We start from the raw sequence: 19,091 nt of genomic DNA, 5'->3' as shown, positions 1-19,091 counted from the left end.
GATAATGTAGTATACAATGGGAACATCTTTTCATATGCTTATTTAATGTGGATCATCTTTTATGTCATTTGTAGTCTGAATATTACCTTTGGGGGAAGTGTTTGTTAAAGTCTTTGAATTTTTTCCTCTTGTAATTGGGACATTTGTGGTTTTGTAAGGGATTTATTTCTTTCTTGTTGCTGTGATCTAATACCTGATGAGAAGCAACTTGAGGAAGAGTTTATTTTGGCTGACAGTTGACTGCATAATCATCATGGTGGGGAATGCATGGTGGCAGGAGTGGAGTTGGCTGCCTGGTCATATTGCATCCACAGTCAGGAAGCAGAATGTGAACAGGAAGCAGGGCTGTAAAACCTCAAGCACACTCCTACTTCCTCCAGCAAGGTGCCACCATCCCCTGAAGGTTCATCCAGCTTCCCAAACAGTACCACCAATTGTGTGCTATGGGGAACATTTCACATTCAAACCACAACAGAGATCTTTGTGTTTTAGAGAACAGACTTTTATCAAATGGGTTATTTGCAAATATTTTCTTCTTCCTTGAAAGCATTTCCCATAACTCAGGAAAATTTAAAAGGTTCTGGTTTATTAGTTCTTCCCTTTGTGGATTTGGATTTTGGTATATCTAAAAGCATTTGTCCTCTAGTTTTTGTGTTGTCTAAACCCCCCCCCCATAGATGTAGATACACATAGATATGCATGTTTGTTCATATGTAATGTTTATTTCCCCTCTGATATGACACCAAATCATACCCTGATATCTACTTTTTTACATAATGATAAATTTGGAAGTCTCTCCACAGAGCTACATAGATTCTTCGTTGTGTTTTTTACAGTTACATAATATCTAATTGTGTGGTTATCTAATAGTTCACTACATGAATTCCTAGTAGTGGATATTTGGGTTGACTTGTTTCTTTTAGTTTTTAATTGTTAAAAAGTATTTTTTTGGGCTGGAGAGGTGGCTTAGTGATTAAGCACTTGCCTGTGAAGCTTAAGGACCCCAGTTTGAGGCTTGATTCCCCAGGAACCACATTAGCCAGATACACAAGGGGATGCATGCATCTGGAGTTTGTTTGTAGTGGTTGGAGGTCCTGGCGCTCCCATTCTCTCTCTCTGCCTCTTTCTCTCTCTGTCTGTTGCTCTCAAATAAATAAATAACAATAAAATGTTAATTTTTTTTAAATAAAAAAACCGAAACGAGTATATATTTTTAAAATTTGTTTGCAAGCAGAGAGAGAGAGAGAGAGAGAGAGAGAGAGAGAGAAGAAAGAAAGTAAGAATGGGTACTTCAGGGCCTCCAGCCATTGCAAACAAACTCTAAATGCACACACCACATTGTGCATGTGGCTTTATGTGGATACTGGGAAATTGAACCCAGGTCATCAAGCTTTGCAGACAAGTGCCTTAACTGCTGAGCTCTCTCTAGCCCAAATTTTAAATTTTTAAAAAATCTTGTTTGTTTATTTATTTATCTGCAAGCAGGCGGGAGGGCACAAGGAGGGCATATGAGAGAAAGGGAGTAAGGAATAGAAGAGAGACAAAAAAATTTTTTAATGACATATGCCCTCCCCTTCGTCCCTGGGAATTTTTAGAATAGAAGTGTAAGAGTAAATCTATTTATATTTCTCAATCATGAAATTTCAAACATGTGAGAAATTGAGACTTTTCCAAGAAATACTTTTTGCCTGCCATCTAGATACTACCCAATGCTAGCATGTTTTTAGTAGCTCTTTGTCCATGCTTCTAATTGTATAGTAACCCATCCTGATGTTTGATGCATTTTAGAGTAAATTAGTTATCTGTACACTTCTCCATGACCCTTTAGCATACATTATTACTGAAAGTTCAGTATTTGCTTATTTTCTTGTGTGACTCACCATGAATTACACACATTTAAAAACATATTTGCTTAAATTGCTTTAATGAATGTGATGTATTACCATTAGCAAGTCTTTCATGCCACTTTTTTTTTTTTTCCCCTGAGGTAGGGTCTTGTTCTAGCCCAGGCTGATCCAGAATCCACTATGTAGTCTCAGGGTGGTTTTGATTTCATAGTGATTCTCTTAACCTCTCCCTCCCAAGTGCTGGGATTAAAGGTGCATTTTCTTTTTTACTTTTCTTTTTATTTATTAATTTGACAGAGAAGGGGGTGGGGTGGGGAGAGAGAGAGAAAAAAAAATGAGAATGGACACTCCAGGGCCTCCAGCCACTACAAACGATCTCCAGACACATGCACCCCGTTTGCATCTAGCTAACATGGGTCCTGGGGAATGGAACCTAGGTCCTTTAGCTTTGTAGGCATATGCCTTAACTGCTAAGCCCCTGCCTGGCTTTTAATTTTTTTTTTTTTGTTTTTGAGGTAGGGTTTTACTCTAGTCTAACCTGGAATTCACTATGTAATCTCAGGGTGGGCTTGAACTCGTGACGATCCTCCTACCTCTGTGTCCCAAGTGCTGGGATTAAAGGCATGCACCACCATGCCTGGCTCCGCCTGGCTTTTTTTTTTGTTTTGTTTTTCAAGGTAGATTGTCACTCTAGCTCACATTGATCTGTAATTCACTATGTTGTCTCAGGGTGGCCTGGAACTCATAGCGATCCTCCTACCTCTGTCTCCCAAGTGCTGGGATTAAAGGTGTGCACCACCACGCCCGGCTTCATGCCACTTGTTATGGTTGGTGGTCTTTGTCCCTTTCTTATGGTTGATTCTTGATCTTGTGATATGCAGAGATGACTATTATATGGTTCTTTTTTTGTTTGTTTGTTTTTGAGGTAGGGTTTTGCTCTAGCCTAGGATGACTTGGAATTTACTATGCAGTCTCAAATTCACAACAGTCTTCTTTTCCTTTTTGAAGTGCTGGTTTTAAAGGTGTTTTTTACCATGCCTGGCTTTTTTCTTTTATATAAAAATTTAAAAATATTTATTTGAAAGAGGGAGAGGGGCAGATAGAGAAAATGGGCATAACAGGGTCTTTAGCCACTGTAAACAACTCCAGGTACATGCACTACCTTGTGCATCTGGCTTTATATGGGTAATGGGGAATTGAACCTGGGTTCTTTGGCCTTGCTGTCAAGTGCCTTAACAGCCAAGTCATTTTTTCTCTAGCCCTGCTATTCCTTATCTTGACATAGAATTGCTAACGTGTTTTTTTTTCTTATTGAATGTATTTTAATCTAATAGTGATTTTCTTTCCAAGAGACAGTAGTGAAAGTATGTTTGTGACAAATTTAGTATGAATTTCAAAGATAGCGCAATATAACGTTTGAAATAAGGTTTTTTTTTTTCTTGATTCCATAAGCACCCCTGCTACTTTGGAGCAGAACTACATCGTCTGTGAGCTACAGCAGAAAATAAGTGTGTTGTATTCCTTCTTGAGAAGCCACCTGAAGAAGAAGAGTATTGTCTTTTTCTCCAGCTGCAAACAGGTACTGACATTTATTTGTGTTCTCAAGCTGTGTCGCACCATCCCCCAGGAGGTGAACCTATAGATACAGAGACAATTTTGTATTTTTGTTGTAAAGAATTCAGTGATGAGACTAAGCTTCATGAGGCCAGAAACTTTGTATATCTTTTCTTTCAGTACTGTGTTTATTTGCAGAAGATACTGGAAACAGTTGGTATGAGAAAAAAAAATAGTAGTAGAAAGAACAATTAATAGCCAAGGTGGGGCCTTTTTTTAATAAAATAATTATGATTTATTTATTGATTGATTTATGAGAGAGAAAAGGGAGGAAAAGAGAGAGTGAGTGAGAGGGAAAGAGAAAGAAAATAGCACTTCAGAGCTTCTTGCCATTCCAAACAAACTCCTGCTGCAGGCACCACTTTGTGCATCTGGCATTACATGTACGGATACTGTGAACCTGGTCCATAGGCTTTGCAGACAAGCACCTTTAACCACCGAGCAAGCACCCAGGCTCTAGGTTGAGGCTTTTATAATTTGGCTGCTCCATTCCCCTCCCAGAGTTATGAACTAAATGTACCTTTTTTCTGAAGCCTCCTATCTTTGTTCATTATCATCTCTGTTTGGATTGTGCTCTATGTCTTTTTACCTTAATTCTGTATAAGTATTTAGTATTCTTTAAAGCTAAGTTCAAATGTTCTACCTGAAAGTGCTTTGCAGAATCAGTATCAGTTTCCAACCCCTTTTTTGTGTTGTGTGTATATGTGTTTTGTGTGTGTGTATAGTATGTGTGTGTGTTTGGTATATACATAGATATGTGCCCCTGTGGTGCCCTGTATACTTCCCTGTGGTGGCCAGAGTGGAAGGTTGAGCATCACAGTCTGTTGCTCTTCTGCCTGATCTTGTTTTGAGACAGAGTCTCCTTTTACTGATTCCAGAGCCTGTGATTCTTGGGTCTCTGGAGTTGAAGATACATATGACCTCATCCAGCTGTTTTATGTGGGATCTGTAGATTTGAAATCAGGCATTCTCGGGCCCCCACAATTGCACAGTAAGTGCACTTAACTGCTTAACCATCTCTCTAGCTCAGTTTTTTTTCCTTCCCTTCCCTTCCCTTCCCTTCCCTTTCTCCTTCTCCCTTCTCCCTTACCTCTTTCCCCCTCTCCCTTACTTTCTCCTCCCCGTCCTTCCCCTCCCCTCTCTTCTCCTCCTCTCTCTTCTCCTCCTCTTTTCTTTTCTTCCCCTCCCTCCCTCTTCCTTTCTTCCTTCCTCCCTCCCTCCCCCTTCTTCTCTTCTTTTTTAAAATTAATTAATTTATTTATTTGAGAGCGACAGACACAGAGAGAAAGACAGACAGAGGGAGAGAGAGAGAATGGGCGCGCCAGGGCTTCCAGCCTCTGCAAACAAACTTCAGACGTGTGCGCCCCCTTGTGCATCTGGCTAACGTGGGACCTGGGGAACCGAGCCTCGAACCGGGGTCCTTAGGCTTCACAGGCAAGCACTTAACCGCTAAGCCATCTCTCCAGCCCCTCCCTCCCTCCCCTCCCCTCCCTCCCTCCCTCCCTCCCTCCCTCCCTCCCTCCCTCCCTCCCTCCCTCCCTCTTTCTTTCTTTCTTTCTTTCTTTCTTTCTTTCTTTCTTTCTTTCTTTCTTTCTCTCTCTCTTTCTCTCTCTCTCTCTCTCTCTTTCTTTCTCTGTCTGCAGTATTTTGTTTATATTCTTATTTAGTTAGTAAATACTCAAACACTACCCTTGTATAGGAATAAGTTAGTCAGAGATATATAAGAAAAGTCAGTTTCTTCCCGTAAGGATAAGAAATCATGGTTGAGTTCTATGCCATTTTTCCCCTCTGTTTTCTTGATGACACATAGGTATTTAGTAGCTAATCTCTACATTTATAGCATTTACATCACCTTGGTATGATAAATATGCTGGTGAGGTTCCCTCTTAACTTGTGGGAGGTGAGTAGTGGTCCTTTTCTATTTTCTATCTTAATTTTCTCAAGAATGATTTTATTTATTTATTTATTACTTATTGTTTATTTGCAAGTAGAATAGGTATGCCAGGGCCAAGTAGAGACTAGGAACTCATTTGTAAAGTTTGTATAAAGTACCTATTCTAATACTCTACTTTTCCTCTTACCACAGTAGATAGCTGTCTTTGCGTGTGTCTGTTTCTGCGTTAGACTTTTTATTACTGTGACACAATGTCTGACTTAAACAACTTTATGGAGGTTTCATGGTTTCAGAAGTTTCCGTCTGCCCTAGTGAGCTGGACCTGCCTGAGCATGGCAGCTTTGGTCATGGTGGCCATGATACAGATAGAGGGAATGCTTGTGCTGGGGGATTCTTCTATATCCAGAGGGTGTGCTTTACTGATCTCCTAGGTACTTTCAGTCTAATCAAGTTGAAAATCAAGATTGACTGTAAGGGTGACCAACTCTTGCAGTGTGCTCTAGTCTCTGTACTCCCCTGCACAGTGCATTTGCTGCTGTAAGTTCTCATTTGTCTCCTACATTTTCTTTTCTCTCTGCTATTTGTTGATATTCCTACACTTCATGTCCCCTTTATTTTTCCCCACAGTATTGTCTTCTGAGTAGTCTGCTCCTCTGAGTTAGCCATTAAAGGTTACAGATTTCCATTCACTGTTTTTATCAGCCCTTATCTGACTTGAACTCCAGAGGCACTAGTTACAGTTAACCACCCTTCCCTCTTTTTTTTTTTTTTTTTTTTTTTTGTTTTTTTGAGGTAGGGTCTCACTATAGCCCAGGCTGACCTGGAATTTCTCAGGGTGGCCTTAAACTCACAGCAATCCTCCTACCTCTGCCTCCCCAGTGCTGGGATTAAAGACATGCACTACCACGTCCAGCTGATCCCTTCCCTCTTAAACCGTTTTAGAATTTTGTGACTTCAGACCCATTAACCTGTCCTTTTCTCACCTTGTATTCTGGCTGCTCGATCCTTACTACCATTGCTGAGCTTTCCTTTGCTTTAGCATTGCAATTTGAAATGTATCCAACTTCTTTCTGTCTGTGCTTTGCTTGTAGGTAACCTCATGCCTTTCATGGCTGTGAATTCCATCTGTATGCTGTCAGCTGCCAAGTCCACATCTCCAGTCCTGACTTTTATTTTTATTTTTCGAGGTAGGGTCTCACTCTAACCCAGGCTGACCTGGAATTCACTATGGAGTCTCAGGGTGGCCTAGAACTCATGGCAATTCTCCTACCTCTGCCTCCCGAGTGCTGGGATTAAAGGCGTGCGCCACCACGCCTGCCAAGTCCTGACTTTTTTTCTGAGCTGTAGACTTGTGCATCCCCTTCTGTACTGGTATTTTCAATTGTGCTAGAAGGTCTCAAATTTAAATAGAAACAATTTATTTTAATTTTTATTGATTTATTTATTTGTTTTTTTTGAGGTAGGGTCTCACTCTAGCTCAGGCTGACCTGGAATTCACTATGTAGTCTCAGGGTGGCCTCGAACTCACAGCAATCCTCCTACCCCTGCTTCCCCAGTGCTTGGATTAAAGGCGTGCACCACCATGCCCAACAGTTTTTAATTTTTAATTTTTTTAAAGTTCTCTTTATTATTTGAAGAATGATCAGTGCTCTTTTAATTCATATTTTATTTATTTATTTATTTATTTATTTGAGAGAGAGAGAAAGAGAGAGAATTTGTGCACCAGGGCCTCCAGCCACTGGACACAAACTCCAGATACATGCGCCCCCTTGTGCATGTGGTTTACGTTGGTCTTGGAGAATCTAACTGGAATCTTTTGGCTTTGCAGGCAAACACCTTAACCACTAAGCCATCTCTGCAGCCCTTAATTTTTAAAAATTTTTTTGAGAGGAGGGAGTGAGAGGTAGAGAAAGAGAGAATGGGCATGACACCAGGGCCTCTTTTCCTTGCAAACAAACTCCAGATGCATTTGCCACTTTATGCCTCTGGCTTTATGTGGATACTGGGAATCAAACCCTGGCTGTCATGCTTTGTAAACAAGTACCTTTAACCACTGTACCATTTCTCTAGTTCTTTTTGTTTTAATTTATTTTTTTTATTGACAACTTCCATAATTATAGACAATAACCCATGGTAAGTCCCTCTTCTCTCCCCACTTTCCCCTTTGCAACTCCACTCTCCACCATATCCCCTCCCCCTCTTGATCAGTCTCTTTTATTTATTTTTTTTTAAGTTTTCTATTTATTAGGAAAAGAGAAAAATGATAGATATTTATTGTATAAATTTTGGGCTAATTGCTTCGCCAGGTTTTATAAGGGATGAAATGTCATATATGGACAAATTTTATATGCATTCTGTTTTCTAGATAGAAAACAAACAGCTGTGTATAACCCAAACTCTTTCTTCAGTTGAACTGGTGTTAATGAGGGCTGTAGTGGTGACATGCAAATCACTTCAACTTGGAAGCCACACTGGCATCTGCAGGCACACTGACCCTTGATGCCCGTCCTCTCCCATGGTCTTGCTTCTGCTTTCCCGGCCAAAGTGACATGAGAGCAGCTGCTCAGCTCTTAATGGTGGGAGGAAAAGCATGCAGCTTGCTCTTCTGTATTTGCTGACGCCATTTACCTGCACTGGAGAGTTTAGACTTTTTAGGTGCCAAAGGCCTCTTAAACCAACTGAACTCTTAACACAGTTCTTTAGTAATCATGAAAACACACTTGTGGGGCCTGTGAGCCGTGGTTCTCATTTGCTATAGTTCAAGTTTCTTCAATTTCTTTTTTTCTTTTTTTTTCATTCCTTTTTGTCTTTTTTTTTAATCTTTTCACAATTTTTATTAACATTTTCCATGATTATAAAAAATATCCCATGGTAATACACTCCCCCCCCCACTTTCCCCTTTGAAATGCCATTCTCCATTATATTACCTCCCCATCTCCATCATTCTGTAGTTCTTAAATAGAAACAATTTAACAGTTGCTATTCAAAAATATACTTTCTCTATCTGAATCCTAATTATTGTTGCTTCATCCATAGTGAGGTTTTTGATAACTTATGAGCTCTTTCACAGCTCATCCCTTCCCATGCTCTTGTGCAGTCTGGATCATGCTCAACTTTTCTTTTTTCTTTTTTTTTAATTTTTATTAGCATTTCCATGAATATAAAAAAAATCCTATGTTAATTCCCCCCTTCCCCCCCACTTTCCCCTTTGAAATTCCATTCTCCATCATATTACCTCTCCATCACAATCATTGTACTTACATATATACAATAACAACCTATTATGTACCCTCTTCTCTTCCTTTCTCTTCCCTTTATGTCTCCTTTTTAACTTAGGTCTCTGCTACTAAGTATTTATCTTCTCACGCAGAAGCCCAGTCATCTGTAGCTAGGATCCACATATGAGAGAGAACATGTGGCGCTTGGCTTTCTGGGCCTGGGTTACCTCACTTAGTATAATACTTTCCAGGTCCATCCATTTTTCTGCAAATTTCATAACTTCATTTTTCTTTACCGCTGAGTAGAACTCCATTGTATAAATGTGCCACATCTTCATTATCCACTCATCTGTTGAGGGACATCTAGGCTGGTTCCATTTCCCAGCTATTATAAATTGAGCATCAATAAACATGGTTGAGCACATACTTCTAAGGAAATGAGATGAGTCCTTTGGATATATGCCTAGGAGTGCTATAGCTGGGTCATATGGTAGATCAATCTTTAGCTGTTTTAGGAACCTCCACACTGATTTCCACAATGGCTGGACCAGATTGCATTCCCACCAGCAGTGTAGAAGGGTTCCTCTTTTTCCACATCCCTGCCAACATTTATGATCATTTGTTTTCATGATGGTGGCCAATCTGACAGGAGTGAGATGGAATCTCAATGTAGTTTTAATCTGCATTTCCCTGATGACTAGTGAGGCAGAACATTTTTTTAGGTGCTTATATGCCATTCGTATTTCTTCCTTTGAACATGCTCTATTTAGCTCCATAGCCCATTTTTTAATCGGCTTGTGTGATTATTTATTATTTAACATTTTGAGTTCTTTGTATATCCTAGATATTAATGCTCTATCAGATATATAGCTGGCGAAGATTTTTTTCCCATTCTGTAGGTTGCCTCTTTGCTGTTTTCACTGTGTCCTTTGCCGTGTAAAATCTTTGTAATTTCATGAGGTCCCAGTGATTAATCTGTGGTTTTATTGCCTGAGCAATTGGGGTTGTATTCAGAAAGTCTTTGCCAAGACCAATATGTTGAAGGATTTCCCCTACTTTTTCCTCTAGCAGTTTCAGAGTTTCAAGTCCGATGTTAAGGTTTTTAATCCATTTGGACTTAATTCTTGTGCATGGCGAGAGAGAAGAATCTATTTTCATCCTTCTGCAGATACATATCCAGTTTTCCCAACACCATTTGCTGAAGAGGCTGTCTTTTCTCCAATGAGTATTTTGGGCATTTTTATTGAATATCAGGTGGCTATAGCTACTTGGGCTTACATCTGGGTCTCTATTCTGTCCCACTGAACTACATGTCTGTTTTTGTGCCAGTACCACGTTGTTTGTGTCACTATGGCTCTGTAGTATAGGCTAAAATCAGGTATGGTGATACCACCAGCCTTATTTTTGTTGCTCAGTATCATAGAGATTTGAGGTTTTTTGTGGTTCCAAATGAGTTTTTTGAATTGTTTTTTCTATTTCCGTGAAGAATGCTTTTGGAATTTTGATAGGGATTGCATTAAATGTGTAGATTGCTTTTGGTAGATTGCCATTTTCACAATATTGATTCTTCCAATCCAGGAACAGGGGACATTTCTCCACTTTCTAGCATCTTTTGCAATTTCTCGCTTGAGTGTTTTAAAGTTCTCATTGTATAGATTCTTTACTTCCTTGGTTAGGTTTATTCCAAGGTACTTTATTTTTTTTTGATGCAATTGTGAATGGGAGTGATTCTCTGATTTCATCTTCTGTGTGTTTGTTGTGAGCATATATGAAGGCTACTGATTTCTGTGTATTTATTTTTTATCCTGCTACATGGCTGTAGGTGTTGATCAGCTCTAACAGTTTGCTGGTAGAGTTTTTAGGGTCCTTTATGTATAGAATCATGTCATCTGCAAATAATGATAATTTGATCTCTTCCTTTCCAATTGTATCCCTTTTATGTGTGTCTCTTGTCTTATTGCTATGGCTAAGACTTCCAGAACTATATTAAATAAAAGTGGGGACAATGGACACCTTTGTCTTGTTCCTGGTTTTAGTGGAAAAGCTTCCAGTTTTTCCCCATTTAGTAATATGTTGGCTGTAGGCTTGTCATAAATAGCCTTTATTATATTGAGATATGTTCCTTCTATTCCCAGTCTCTGTAGGACTTTTATCATGAAGGGATGTTGGGTTTTGTCAAATGCTTTCTGTGCGTCCAGTGAGATGATCATGTGATTTTTGTCCTTCAACCTGTTTATATAATGTATTACATTTATAGATTTGTGTATATTGAACCATCCCTGCATGTCTCGGATAAAGCCCCCTGATTGGTCTCTCACGCCTTCATTTTTTTTTTTTTTTTTTTTTTTTTTAGTTTTTCTACCTTATAGCCGGACCGACTTTTGAAAACATGGACACCAAATAATACATCATTGCTTTGCTTGAAATCCTCTAATGACTTTCTGTGAAATAGAGTTAAATTCCATTTTTAGAATCTCTAGGGCTTTATTCCTCATGTGTCTGCCACTTTAGCTAATCTGGTAAAGAGCAGGAATTAAATGTGGTGCATCTTGTGGTTAACAGTCGGCTATCTTTGCTTGTTGCATTGGTGAATCTTGAGTCTTCCCAGTATTTTCTGCCATCTGTAAAATTAAACAGATTCTCCAAGTAAGGGTGAGTACAGCTTTGATATAATTTTGAGAGACATTTTGATGAGGATACCCATTAATCTTGTTGAGAGATTAATAGGAGCTTCCCTGGGGGTCGGGGGAAGGGATTGTGAGTTTCCTACCTTTGTGCTCAGACTTGGTTCCTGCACTAGTTATGAGCTCATGTTCAGTTGGAGGGCAGTTGGTTACCTACATGGGGTATGACCACTATTAAACAAGTATGTGTTTCTTGGCCATTTGGTGGTTGCATATTTTGTGGGGTCTCCTGCTTATCCATGCTGTTGGTGACCATTGTTATAACTCCCATAGGTTTGTCAGGAGTCTACTGGATTTCCTCTAGGATTCCATGTGGTCTCTCCATGTCCTGGGATGGCAGCCTGTGGTGTGTTCCGCAGTCGAGTTATCTTTTAAGTCTGTTGGGTAACCATGTGCTTGGAATGGGCCTACATTGTTTTGGGGACCTCATGGATCTCCCTGGCCAAATGCATACTGGGGCGGGTTAGGAGGTAATCCAGTTACAGTCCTGGGATTCTCAAGCTAGAACCTGTGGTTTTGGGTTTAAGCTTTCTTCACTTTCTACTGGGCTTTTCCATCCACCGACATTCATTGGGGGTTATATCTTGTGTACTGATATCCTGGTGGATGGTTCCTAATATACTAACCACCACTTTATTCTTTAGTTTTGTGTAGTACCTCTGTGTCCTTCCCGTCCTATAGCTTATCCACCCTTCCAGCCCCCAATGTTCTTTTCCTCTGTTTGTTTATTATCTCGTCCTCTTTTCCCTTCCTGCTTTCACTTTTTTTTTCTGGTCTTTATCTAGTTGTACCTCCATATTTCTAATACTTACTGCTTTTTACCCTCTTCCTCAGCTGGCCAATTTTAGAAGCAACATATGATAGACAACATGCAGTGTTTGACTTTTATAGACTGTGTGTGAACCTTGCTTAGCATATTTTTCAAGTCCATCCATTTTCCTGTTAATTTCATCATTTCATTTTTTTCCTTACTGCTGAGTAGAATTGCATTGTGTATTATACCACATCTTCATTATTCATCTGTCTTATTGATGGCATCTGGATTGATTCCAGTTCCTAGTAATTATGAATGGAGCAGCTATAACCATGCTTGAGAAAGTATCTCTGAGGTAAAGAGTGGTTTCTTTAGAGTAAATGTCCAAGAGTGGACTAGCCGAGTCAGATGGTAGAACTATTTTCATGTTTTTCAGGAGTCTTCATACTGCTTTCCATAGTGGTTGTACAAGTTTACCCTCCCACCAGCAGTGAATAAGGCTTGTACATCCTTGCCAACATTTGTTGTCATTTGATGTTTTGATGATCGCCATCCCGAGTGGAGTAAAGATGGAATCTCATAGTTGTTTTTATTTACCTTTACCCAATGGCTAGCATGTTGAACATTTCTAAGTGAGCAGTGGCCATTTGTATTCCTTCCTGTAAGAATTCTGTCTTTGATTCTTTGGCCCATTTTTGAGTCATTGTTTGATTTTTTAAAATTTATTTATTTATTAAAGAGAGAGAGGGAAAGAGAGAATGAGAATGTGAGCCTGCCATGGGCTGTAGCCACTGTAAACAAACTCCAGATGCATGTGTCACCTTGTGCCTCTGTCTTTATGTGGTTGCTGGCGAATTGAATGGGGACTTTTGGCTTTGCAGGCTAGTGCTTTAACTTCTAAGCTATTTCTCCAGCCCTGTTTGATTTTTGTTGTTGTTGCCTTTTATTTTTGTTTTTTGAGGTAGGGTCCCACTCAAGCCCAGAATGACCTGGAATTCACTATGTAGTCTCAGGCTGGTCTTGATCTCACAGATCCCCTCCTACCTCTGCCTCCAGAGTGATGGGATTAAAGCCATGTGCCACCATATCCAGCTTCATTGTTTTATTGCTTAATTCTTTGTAGATATTAGACCTCTGTTAGAGATATAGCTGGCCAAGATATTCTCCCATTCTGTGTGTTTGTTGGCTCTGTTTATGATATGCCTGTCTACAGAAAGTTTTTAGGGCCGGGCATGGTGATGGTGCATGCCTCCCAGCACTTGGGAGGCAGATGTAGGAGGATTTCCTTGAGTTCAAAGCCACCCTGAGACCACATAGTGGACTTTCGGTCAGCCTGGGCTAGATTGAGACCCTACCTTAAAGAAGCAAAAACAACAACAACAACAACAACAAAAAACAACCAGAAAAAATCTTTTAATTTTCATGAAATTCCATTAGTTGAGTGATTGTTTAATTTCTGGGATCTTACTTAACAATTCTTTTCCCATTCCTAAATTTTGGAGCATACTTCCTATTTTCTTCAGTCATTTTAGGGTTTCAGGTCTTATATTAAGGTCGTTAACTCACTTAAAGTTGTTTTTTGTGCAGGGTGAGGAAAATGGATGTAGATTCATTTTTCTACATATGGTTGTCCTATTTCTCCCGCATCACTTGTTGACAGTGCTGTCTCTTCTCTAGTGTGCAAGGTTGGCTCCTTTACTCTTACACATTATTCTTTTTTTTCTTTCGGGTTTTCAAGATAGGATCTCCCTTTACCCCTGTCTGACCTGGACTTCATATGTAGTCTCAGGGTTGCCTTGAACTATGACAATCCTCCTACCTCTGACTCCCAAGTGCTGGGATTAAAGGTATGCGCCACCACACCTGGCCTAGACATCATGATTTTACTCTGGTACATTATCTTGGATCATCATTTCCCTGGCTCTCAGGCATTGCTATTGAGAAAGTTAATGATGCTTTTTAAAATACTTATTTGAGGGCTGGAGGGATGGTTTAGCAGTTAAGGTGTTTGCCTGCAAAGCCAAAGGGCCCTGGTTCAATTCTCCAGGACCCATGTTAATCAGATGCACAATGTTGCACATGTGTCTGGAGTTCGTTTGCAGTGGCTGAAGTCCCTGGCACACCCATTCTCTCTCTCTCTTCCTCTGTAAATAAAAATAAAATACTAAAAAAATAAAATATTTATTTGAGTGAGAGATGGAGTAGGGAGAAAGAGAAAGAGAGAACGGGTACACCAGGACTTCCTGTCACCACAAATGAACTCCAGATCATGCACCACTTCATATATTGACCCTGGTTGTCAGGGTTTGCAAACCACTGCCTTTAACTGCTGAGCTATCTCCACCCTAAGAGAAAGTTAATGACTCCTATGACTAGGTAACAGGACATGTACTTTAGGAATTTTCTTGTTACAGTCATCTTGCGTTGTGATTTTTGGCCCATTTTATAGGCATTGAAGAAGTTAAGCTTCTTTTGGGCCTACCTTTTATATTATTATGAGCACATTTTCTTGATACCTAGGTTAGAAATTCTAAAGTTAGAATTTGTCTGACAGTTCACAGTATGTATTTAGAGTAAATAGCAGAGAGAAGTAAAACTAAAAGCTAGCGTCTCCTAGGGTCTACAGTGAAGTGAATTTACAATAAAACTGTACTTATGTCTAACAGTTACCTATTCTTATTTTTTGATCAGTTATGTGCTAATGTAATAAATGTGTGGCTAATGAGAATGTTAATGCAATCTGTGAGTACAGGAAACTAAAGGAACAACTGAAAGCATTTTGTTGTAGAAATTTATCAATTGTAATATGATCAGTGAAAGACTTTCAAGCTTAAAACCTAAGTAATAGTTCTTTGGGGTCAGTAAATAGAAACGAGAGTTCAGGAGGAGGAAAGGAAGTAAAACTTTCTGCTTAAGAGGAGCATCTTCAAGTAGTTTTTACTTGATATGTTTCAAATGCTTTCCTATTTAGAATCCCCTGGACATTTAGAGAAGAGTTCATTTTAAAACATCAGTTTTAAAGTAATTATATTCTTGCAAGTATTTGTAATTGGAAATATTTCAGATAACAATTTAAAAATGTAAGAATATTTTCCTTTTATTGAAAATTCTTTTTTTTAAATATGTTTTTATTTATTAGAGAGAGGCAGATAGAGATAGAAAGAATGAGGGAATGGGTGCGCCAGGGACTCCAGGTACTGCAAACAAACTCTAGATGCATGCACCACCTTGTGCATCTGGCTTAGGTGGGTCCTGGGGAATCGAACCATGGTCCTTTGACTTTGCAGGCAAGTGCCTTAACCGCTAAGCCATTTCTCCAGCCCGAAAATTCTTGTAGGAAATGTGTGAGTAAAAGTAAATTATGTTCTGTTCATGGCTAGGTTCAGTACTTGTACAGAGTGTTCTGCCGGCTCCGCCCAGGGATCTCTATCCTGGCTCTCCATGGCCGACAGCAGCAGATGAGAAGAATGGAAGTCTACAATGAATTTGTCCACAAGAGGGCTGCAGTACTCTTTGCTACTGATATTGCAGCCAGGGGACTGGGTAAGCAAGCCTCTTGGAATGTAATTTCTATGATCATGGGAACATAATTTACTTATAAGGCATATTTTGGCCTTTATCTCACATTTAATATTATGAATGTAAGACACCAATGATTATAGCCTTAAAAGTATTTGTGACTTTTTAACCAATTAAAGTGGTTTCTTTAAAGAAATTTTATTGACAAGTTACATAATTATAAACAATAAGGCATGATAATTCCCTCCCCTCCCCCAGTTTCTTTTTCAGAAATCCATTGTCCATCATATCCCCTCCTCTCAATTATTCTCTATTTTATTTTGAGGTCATCATCTTTTTCTCCTCTTGTTAGGGGCCTGTGTAGATAGTACCAGGCATTGAGAGATCATGGATATCCAGGTCATGTTTGTGGAAGAAGGCATTGTAAGCAATCCTACTTTTCCTTTGGCTCTTACATTCTTCCTGCAACCTCTTTTGCAATGGATCCCGAGCCTTGGAGGGCATGATAAAGATGTTTCAGTGCTGAACACTCCTCTGTCACTTCTCAGCACTATGGTGCCTTTGAGTCATCCCAGAGGTCACTGCCATCTGAAAAGAGAAGCTTCTCTAACCAAAAATGAGAGTAGCATTAATATATGAGTAGAGACATTAGGAGAAATGCTTGCTGGGCGGTTTTGTTATCATAATATATGCAGTTAGCCAGATATCAGCAGGCATTACACCCTTAGTGCTCATGACCTCCCACATCATAGGTTTTCAGTATCAAGCATGTGTTCCTTCCCGTGGAGCAGGCCTCCAGTCCAATTTGCAAGCAGTTGTTTTTCCCTATAACAGACATGCCACTACTGCACCCATTTGGGCATTTGGCCTGGCTGGCCAAAATTAAAGCTTTCAGTATCTAGTGTTGTTTATTGCCACTGATGACTTCTCTCTCACATAGGGCTGCATGCTGTGCAGCTTTTTCCAATTTTCTGTCAGCTGGTGTATAGGGAGGAGGTTTTCAGCTCAGCCCCAGCTTGATTTCTCAGTGACCTTGCAGTCCAGGCATGTGGAGTGTTCATCAATAGCATCTTACCTAAGTCTATTTCTGGTGGAAACCAAGAGCCTTGGCAGTGGCCTGTAGTGTTTTGTGGGCATCAGGGACCTCCCTGGCCAACAACTCACTGGAATGTATCCCATTTCTGGCATTGAAATTTTTCTAGTAACCATCTATGGCTTATGGATGCACCATTGTCCAAAATAGTAGGTTTCCATATGGCTTATATCATCCCTCTTAAATTTTGATTAATGCTACCTCCACCCTTTCTTTACTCATTCTCTTCCCCTGACCTCACTTAGGCCATTCCCTTCCAGTTATCTGTTCATCTACTTATATATAGTACCATCCCCTGATGACCCCCCTCCTCCCTCTAAAGTAGTTTTAATGTACATTTAGAGATATGGTTTACATTCAGTATTCTTTTTTATGATGGTTATTGTTATCATAACTGAGTTGTACTGTTTTAGTAAGCAAGCATATATATTAGTACATCAAAGGTTTAAACAATATATTGATAATGGGGGAAAATGTCACCCAATGGAAACAGTTGAGAGAAGCTTCAAACATGCAAGATAAATGTCAGAGTAAATGAAGTAAACAGAGAGTAGAATGTAAAAGCAGTATTTTTGGAGAGAGAAAACACTGCATTTTTCAAATAAGAAGAGGCTAAAAAAGGCCTTTTTTTTCCTCCCCCAGTGAACCAGTGAGTTTATTAGGCTTCCTTACAGAGCATGGATGAGGGGTTAATTCTAGGTGCACGGAGACCCCAAAGCAGGAATACCATTAATATATCTCATCCCAGCATAGATGATGATCTCCTTAAAGTTGGACAAATGGATCTTCCACCTTCTATATACATTATCTTTCCCAGATCATGAGGCTTCATGCATAATTGCATACAGCTGTCCTAGGGTTTACTGAAGTTTCAAGTGAGGGTCTGATGACTCTGTCTACATGCCTCCAAGGGAAACAGGCTCAATCTTGTGAGTAGGTTGGTGATGCTTCTGATAAGGGTGAAAAATAGCTGTTTTTCTTGGAGGGCTGCATCTCACAACACCCAAATCATTCCTCTTACATCCTTTCTGACCCCCCTTTTTCCCATAATGGGCCATAATGTAGAGGAGGTGATAAAAACATTAGCTCATCTTCCTCCAGCTATGGCTGAGTATTAGCCCATCATGTTACACCTACAGTCACTTGGTCTTAGATTGGTTGACCATAATTTTCTGTATTCCCATTGTAACAAAAATTTCTTTCTGCAGCTTCAGCAACCTATGGGCCTGAACACAGTTTTTTTTTTTTTCTTTTTAAAAAGTATTTAGATTTGTGGAAGTTAATATAATTTTAGAGATCATTAGAAAAATGCTTTCCCTCTGCAAATACGAAGTTAAAGAAAGCCTCCAATAAAAACAAAAAGACAAAGTGCCATATAAGAGAGAAAAAAGTGGAATATTGTAAGAAGTAAGAGGTTAAAAAGTCTTCCAAAAAACATTAGAAAAAATAAAAAGCTGGGCATTGTAGCGAACACCTTTAATCCCAGCATTTGGGAGGCAGAGGTAAGTGGATTGCTTTGAATTCAAGTCTACCCTGAGACTTTATAGGAAATGTCAGGTCATCCTGGGCTAGAGCATAACCCTACCTCGTAAAGGAAAAAAAAAAAAGGACAGAAAGAGTAAAGTGGAAGTTTAGAACATGCTGAGAATCGTAAAGAAACACCAGAAACTTCTTTGAAGTGATTTTGTACATGATGGCTGCTATTGTGAGGAATTTGCACAGTTGATTGTTTTGTGGAGGACCTAAAATGCTGATATATATTCTTTTACTGGTTTTATATTTAATCTGTTCAGGGAGGAAACCTGAATCTCATAAGAATCAAGCTTACTCTCCTCAGGAAGTTTTAAAAGCAAGTCAGCACTAAGGTCTCCCAAACACCATTCAGTTTTCCCTTTGCACTCTGACTTTGTTGCCCCAGCCTACTGCCCCATCTGGTCCCAGCCCTTTCTATAGGTATAAGGACTTGTTTCCTTCAGAAGGCCCAACTGTATAGGATAATAGATGGGGCCTAATTTCCACATGTTGTGCACAGTCTTTGCATAGTCCTGTAACCTACCCTGTTTTCTTTTCTCTTCTTCCCTCCCCTCCCCTCCCCTCCCCTCCCCTCCCCTCCCCTCCCCTCCCCTCCCCTCCCCTCCCCTCCCCTCCCCTCCCCTCCCCTCCCCTCCCCCTTGTCTTCCCTTCCTCTCTCCCCTTCCCTTTCTTTCTTTCCTCTTTTTAAAGGCATGCACCATCACGCTCAGCACCATATAATTATTTTTATTTATTTATTTGACAGAGAAAAGGAGGGAGGGAGAGAGAGAGAGAGACAGACAGACAGACAGACAGACAGACAGAGTATGGGCATGCCAGGGCCTCCAACCACTACAAATGCAATCCAGACGCATGTGCTCCTTGTGCATCTGGCTAACATGGGTCCTGGGGAATTGAACCTTTTGCTTTGCAGGTAAACACCTTAACGACTAAGC

General features: G+C 39.9%; 1 protein-coding gene across 1 annotated transcript in view; it reads left to right on the top strand.

Moving 5' to 3' along the window:
* Ddx10 (DEAD-box helicase 10) overlaps positions 1–19,091 on the top strand; it is a 173,215-nt gene that overhangs the window by 28,534 nt on the left and 125,590 nt on the right. The window contains exons 7-8 of the mRNA XM_045145228.1: positions 3,300–3,426; positions 15,392–15,554. Of these exons, the coding sequence (XP_045001163.1) occupies positions 3,300–3,426; positions 15,392–15,554 (290 nt within the window). The remainder of the gene's footprint in view (positions 1–3,299; positions 3,427–15,391; positions 15,555–19,091) is intronic.

The sequence above is a fragment of the Jaculus jaculus genome, chromosome 3 (assembly GCF_020740685.1).
Source record: "Jaculus jaculus isolate mJacJac1 chromosome 3, mJacJac1.mat.Y.cur, whole genome shotgun sequence".
NCBI classification, from domain to species: Eukaryota; Metazoa; Chordata; class Mammalia; order Rodentia; family Dipodidae; genus Jaculus; species Jaculus jaculus.
This window is presented reverse-complemented; position numbering and strand designations above follow the sequence as displayed.